Source organism: Copadichromis virginalis, linkage group LG16 (assembly GCF_057382275.1).
Source record: "Copadichromis virginalis isolate Kocher_CV1m ecotype Utaka linkage group LG16, C_Virginalis_male_GT1.1, whole genome shotgun sequence".
Taxonomy (NCBI): Eukaryota; Metazoa; Chordata; class Actinopteri; order Cichliformes; family Cichlidae; genus Copadichromis; species Copadichromis virginalis.
The window spans coordinates 8,676,610-8,682,989 of NC_140633.1; the positions used below are offsets into that span (position 1 = coordinate 8,676,610).

A 6,380-nucleotide genomic window follows, 5' to 3' on the forward strand; every position below is an offset into this window, starting at 1 on the left:
ATAAAACAGGAAAAAGCTGAAGAAGTGGCTGCTGTGGATGCTTTAATGCATAGTTTAGGATGGCATGGGGATTCAGTGGTTTTCACCATCACCTCAAAAAAAGAAAGTCCAGAGTTTTAATCCACCTGCAGACTGAGTTTGCATGGGCTCTCTCTGGGTACTGCGACTTCCTCCAACAGTCCAAGACGTCCATGTTAGATTAACTCACAACTCTAAATTTGCCTGAATGTGAGTGATTTGTCTTCTGTCTCTCCTACGACAGATATCCAAATTCCTGATGGAGGTAATGTTCACCCACATAAATACCTCCCTCTCGTTTTTAGATCTGGACATTTAAGTACTTGAGTCATACAGTGAGTACTTACACATAATCAGGTGAATTTTATTGTATTTTTTCCTGTTGTTTTGGAGGGTTTCTCATTTGGTAACATGAAAACTAAATATTTTCTTCTTACAACAGAACTGCATTAGTCACATATGTGTAGCCTCTTTTATATCATCCTTTAATGTATTGTTGTTGGTATAATATTCTAGTGCTTTCATTGATTCGTTACACGGGAACACTGGAAGAGGGGGGGAAAAAAAAGTCTTCAAGCCTTTTAAAGATTTGAAGAAAACCTGCTGTATAAAAGAAACATTACCAAAACCCAGTGAGAGCATCAGAAGAACATTCTGGAAGACAGAATCTGCTCGCCAGGCTTCTTCTTCACACCACAAACTCTCTGTATCTCTCACTAATTACTCCAACCCGTCAGCCTCTCCTGGCTGTCGTCATGGCAACCCCAGCGGTTTGGCTCCCTGGTTGAGGGAGGGAGGGGGGGGGGGGTGCTGCTATCAGGCAAGAAGGTGAGATAAGAGTTTATTTCCCATTGAAGCAGATAAAGGAGTGGATGATCTTTGCAAACATTTAAACCACAGGGAAGCTCTAAAGATGTGTAAGGACTGAGCTGCTCTTTGAACATCAGTGTAGTTGTCTGATTTTTTGTTGTTGTTGTTGTTCATCATTTATATTTCTGTCAAAGATTTAGCACTAAGATCTTGATTTTTGTCATTTTAAATCAAATACACCTAATTAAAAGCAAAATAGTTCTTAAAATCTGCTTTTAGTTAAACAAAACTTGAGATTGTAACTTCAAAATCAGCAAACTTAACTCACTTTTAGGTCTTGGACTCAGAAAATGCTGTTGGATCGATGCCGCCCAGTATTGCAAGCGATGTGTAACAGACCACTTAAGCCATTGTTAAAACTGAAAAACACTAAATTCCTAATTTTATTTCATTAGACTTCAAACAAAAGACAAACAAGAGCTTTCAATAAGAGCAAATAGGTTAAATTCTTTAAAAATTACTGTCTGCAAACATATTCCATTACATATTGAAAAACAATCATTTTAAAAAATTGCAGTAACAACAATTCTAGACTCGCATCACTGGACAAAGCAGCTGAATGAATCAGAGGATAATATCTGCTGACCGGAAGCCAATCAGAAGTGTCCAGCATCTTCAGCGACACCCGCATTCATCCACCACCATGTCCTGGTAATGCTGAAGCACCACATTGTCATTGTTGTCGTAGTAGAGCATGGAGATCGAGGAGAGACGGATGGGGACGCAGCAGGGCTGTGGCGTGTTCTCTGGATCCAAGGAATGCACCAGGGTCTGCAGGATGGCATGGTTGGTGCCGTTCAGGCTCTCACTGAGCGGGAACGGACACTCCCCGTGGCAGTAGTTGGCCATGAAGCCCTGCGGGGCGATGACCCAGTCCTGCCAGCCGACATCTTTAAAACTGATGTAGAGGCGGCGAGCTTTACACACATTGCTGGGTGTCACGGGGATGTGGATGGCGCTTCTCCTCTGTCTGGACCGACACCGATTTGGGTTGAGGGACACAGCCACTAGTGAGGCCTGAACCAACGGGAAGGTGAAGTCTTTTTCCAGCGGCAGGGAGTTACCGGGGTAAAACGGAAAGAACTCTTCCGGGTCTGGTCCGAGAGGGAGCAACTCTAAATTTAAGCCGTAGTTAGACCCCGGTTTGCGCCAGCTCTCTGCCACCGCTGTGAGATCCATGGTGATGGAGGTGGACTCGGGCTGCAGCTGGACCGACTGGGACAGCAGGAGTCTGCGGTTCGCCTTAGGATTAGTTCCCTTCAAAGTCGATCGGATCACTTTATAAAGAGAGGCACTAATGGCCTGGGACCCTTGCAGCAGCTGCACGGGACTGAGGGGCTTCCAGTGGAGCTTGATTTCCAGCTGAGCCAGAGATAGCATCTCCACAGGCTGCAGGATGGACATGTTGAAGAAAAGATGCTTCTCCAGGCAAGCCTGACAGCTGCTGCTCCAGCCAGACACCATCCTGCCTGCAAAACATCCGCCAAGACAGCAAGATTAACAAGGAACTTACAGTTTTTCCAGGAGTCAAGAGAAGAGTACAAGTCAGAGCAAAGAATGTGCATTTTGTTTATGCAACGGAGCTCAGTCTTCGCTTCAATAAATTACAGCTTCTGTCTCTTACCAGCATGAAATGCTTGTAACTATTTCACCTTTTGTATCTGAATCAGCTTTAATGAATAAATATGTGCCTAGCTTTGCAGAGACATGAAATATAGCTTGGCTATTGGCTATTAAAAGGCCAGATATGCTTTTTTAAGGCTTAAATAGGGGGGAGTTCTGAAAGCAAACCTGGAAGGAATGTTAGTAAATTATATCAGAGCAAATCAATATTTCCATCGGTTTTTTCATCATTTTTCTTTCAAAATGTAAATCTAAATAACGAGTTCGTGCCACCGCTGAGTCTTTGGGGTAAACATAACTATCCCTGACACTCACACAAACACTCACTGTTGTGATCTCAGCCATCAGCAGCACTGCATCCTCCTCTGGCAGCATACTGCACACTGACAGGCTGACAGCCATGGACGATGTTCGATATTAAATCTCTTAATAGGCTTTAAATCAATTACACGTGACAGTCAACACAAAGGTTTCAGACATTTTTCATAGTGTCAGTGGGCTACATAATAAACTTAAAACAAAGTATCGATCAACCAATACCAGCGTTCGTATCGATAGTTCTAGTGCTTCAGCATCCTATGTTTTGACTAACATCAGCTTCTCCAAGTAGCTACCTTGGTCTTGGACGTATCTGACGATGTTGCCGCGGACTCCATACTCGGACACCGTGCAGGGCTGGCTCTCCAGAGCCTGGAGCTTCTCGGCCCTCCGGAACATCCCCCAGAGAGCGGAGGGGACATGGCGTCGGGGCTGGAGGCTCCCTGCAGGCCTCGGCCTCTCGGAGAGCCCTAGGGACCTCAGGAGGAGCTGCTCCTGCCTGTTTGTGTCCTCCACGGGTGAAAGGGCACACGCGCCGAGAAAACACACCGCCAGCAGCAACACAGGAGCCATGCCCGGACTTTCGGTTGATTTTGGACTCGGCAGCTCCAGAGCTTCTTCACCTGTAACCTTTAGTTTAACCTCACAGAGATCCCGGCGCGCAGCTGCGTAATCATGTTAATGAGAAGCGGGCGAAGATAAGCGGGGGGGGGAGGAGGGCTGAGCTCAGGACAGGTCCCTTGAAATAACAATGACATTCCTGAATGAAGTCACCAAGCAGTCTGGAAACATCGCGCTGTTTACACTGTAAAATCAGCTTTTATTATATCCTCCATCCTGTTTATAGGCTCAGACTCACTTTCTCCCTGAGTCAAATTCACCAGGTAATTCGACTTACAGGTGATTGTTTTTTTAAACACCAATACATGTTGAATGCAGAAGCTTCCAGAAACATGATCATCTCAATCCTCAAGTCCCCTCTTCTGTCATTGTTGGTCTCTTTTAAAAACCGAGTTTTAAAAGTCTTGATGTGTGTGTCTTGTTTTATATGATCTGTGAGTCGAACCTCACTGTAAACGGAGGTCAATATAAGCTCAACAATGAATTCTGGGCCCCCAGGGGACTCTCTTGGAGGATGACCCGGCCACCCTGTGAGAGGTCTTTTACTGCGCCAGTGCGGTGATGTCAAACAGAGGCTTTATCTCAGTGAAAACACTGGTAACACCGGGATGTGTCTGCCAGATAAGAAGGCACAGCAGTAACAGGCCAGTTTATTCAACAGCGTTTAAGCTGAATTGTGCTCAAAGGGCGAGACGATCGCGCCATCTAGCGCCCGTTGAGGGTATGAACTTCTCATGATCTCTCATAATGCGACTGACTTCTGCTTCATATAAAGACTTCTTACAGAACTGAAGTGATAAAATTGTTCATGAGAAGAAAACATTCCAACATATTCTCATTTTAAATATATTATGTTCCCTCTGTGAACCCTCAGAGTGGTTCTTCTTATTAATCTGCTATGAAAAGACGAAACAGATGCAGTGATTTTATTGAAATGTACACATACATGAATGGAAATACAGAAATGGAGTTTGAACGTCAATATTTGGTATGATCACCTTTATTCTTAGACTTCCTGAGGTCTCATACGTCAGTGTTTTTTTAAGCATCTTCAGGAATAGTTCTCCAGGCTTCTTGATGTTGGCTGCCTTTTGTCCTGTTCTCTGTCAAGATGATTCCACACTGCTTCAGTAATGTTGCAGCTCAGGGATCAGTGACATGCTGAAAACTGAAGCCAGTCCCAGTCAGATAGTTTTGCATGGTGGATCCAAACCTAATGGTACTTCGTATTTCTGCATTTGTAATTTCATAAATTTTGACAAGATTTCAACACCACTGGTGGAAATGCAGCCCCAAACCATGACTGAGCCGCCACCGTGTTTTACATTTGGCTGCAGACACTCACAGTTGCACCTCTCTCCTGAACTCCTCTGTACCTATTGTCACGGATTTTCACCCCAGTTCTTGTGTTATTTGGGATACCCCAGCTTCTTCTCCCGTTTCCTTTGCTGGATTGTTTCCGAATTCCTAAGGATGTGGCTTTCAGGTCCTATTAATCTGCTGTGGATATTTTTTTAGGTCTGCCACTCTTTTTGTCCTCCACTTGTCCATGTCCTCATTGACATCAGCTTGTAATAAAAGCAGAAAATCACTTTGGTATTCAAGTGATCAGTGTATTCTCTGTAAACCTTTGGCTCACAATCAGTACTTTTAATATATTTATATTATTAATTGAAACTTTGGCCATGTTTAAAGTATCCGGCTCAGTGTTTGCAGGCCAGTGTTGCCCTTAAATAAACGGTTCTCAAACTGCAGAGCAGGACTCAAAGCAGAGGCACGGCTGGTGGGACATGGATCATCTTCATACAGCAACTGCTTTTAGAGGTTACACAGCTGATCACCTGTCACTTTAACCCCAGCAACCTCTTCTGTCGCAGAAACCATCTGCATGTCCTCGTTTACCCTCTTCATCAGTGGTCCCCAACCTTTTTTGCACCTCGGACTGGTTTATTTCCAGCAAAATTTTCACAGACCGGCCTTTAAGGTGTAAAAATGATTTAATAAAAATAACGCTAAAAACCGATAAAAAAAAAAAATTTCACACCCTAGCCTCAACTCTTGCGGCGCGGTACCAAACCGGCCCGTGGCCCGGGGGTTGGGGACCGCTGGTCTACATCCCCCTGGTAAATCTACTATCCACCTCGTCTTTAAATTTGTCTTCAATCTGCTCAATCAGAGTCATCCCCTCTCATGTACTCATTCTCAGTCTTTGCCCATTTTGGTCACAAATGACGAAAATCTGAACATCTTCAACTCAGCCACCTCCATCTTCAGTCGCTCCACCGTCCCCCTCCACCCGGCCAGGACTCTCTTCATTGTCCATTGCTTCCGATAGTTGACCTGGGGTATTTAAACTCATCCACTTTCACTGCCTCTGCTCCTTACAGCTTCACTGTTACACCTCCCTCCATTCCATTCTTACTTTTACTAAAACTCATTTTGCATCTTTTTGTACTTTCAATAAATTCTTAGTAAGAAACCAAAAACAAACTTTTTTCCCTCCACAAAAATCACTTGATTAATAACAACAGTCAACATGGAACATTTGGGAAAAGCATATTTTTGACTTGTAAACTGATACATTGTGAATCATTTCTTACACCGAGGTCAGCAAGTGAGGATTCCCTGTTCATACCAGGCCATAAGAAACCCTGTTGTGTTTTTCATGCTGAACAAATATCAACACAAGTCAATCAGTTGCCTCGTCAATCTTTCAACCCATTTTCTTGCTAACATGATATTATAGAAAACAGACATCCAAGGAGATCCCAGTGTTTTTTTTAATATAGTTGGCAATCAAAGATGATTTTCCTTTGAATCATTATTTACACATAAGTATGTACAGTGGTCAAAGAGGAGCAGGAGGCTGTAGTCGCGCTGTGTGCGCATGCACCACAGAGGAGGACAAGGGTGGAGGAGGGCGGGGGTAG

General features: G+C 44.0%; 1 protein-coding gene across 1 annotated transcript; it reads right to left on the reverse strand.

The window, feature by feature from the left end:
* Window positions 1–1,247: 1,247 nt before the first annotated feature.
* LOC146690206 (protein DVR-1-like) lies at window positions 1,248–3,498 on the reverse strand. Its single transcript, XM_085434989.1, has 2 exons — window positions 3,126–3,498; window positions 1,248–2,357 (listed from the first exon to the last, which is right to left on the reverse strand). Exons 1-2 carry the CDS (start codon window positions 3,400–3,402, stop codon window positions 1,504–1,506), a joined length of 1,131 nt encoding a protein of 376 aa, XP_085291115.1. The 5' UTR covers window positions 3,403–3,498; the 3' UTR covers window positions 1,248–1,503.
* Between the last annotated feature and the right edge of the window lie 2,882 nt (window positions 3,499–6,380).

What these genes read in the sequence shown, in the direction of transcription:
- LOC146690206 (XM_085434989.1), bottom strand. Translation starts at nt 3,402, where the DNA reads ATGGCTCCTGTGTTGCTGCTGGCGGTGTGTTTTCTCGGCGCGTGTGCC. An exon ending in CAGATACGTCCAAGACCAAG is followed by an intron (nt 2,358 to 3,125) that starts GTAGCTACTTGG and finishes GATGTTTTGCAG; the next exon opens with GCAGGATGGTGTCTGGCTGG.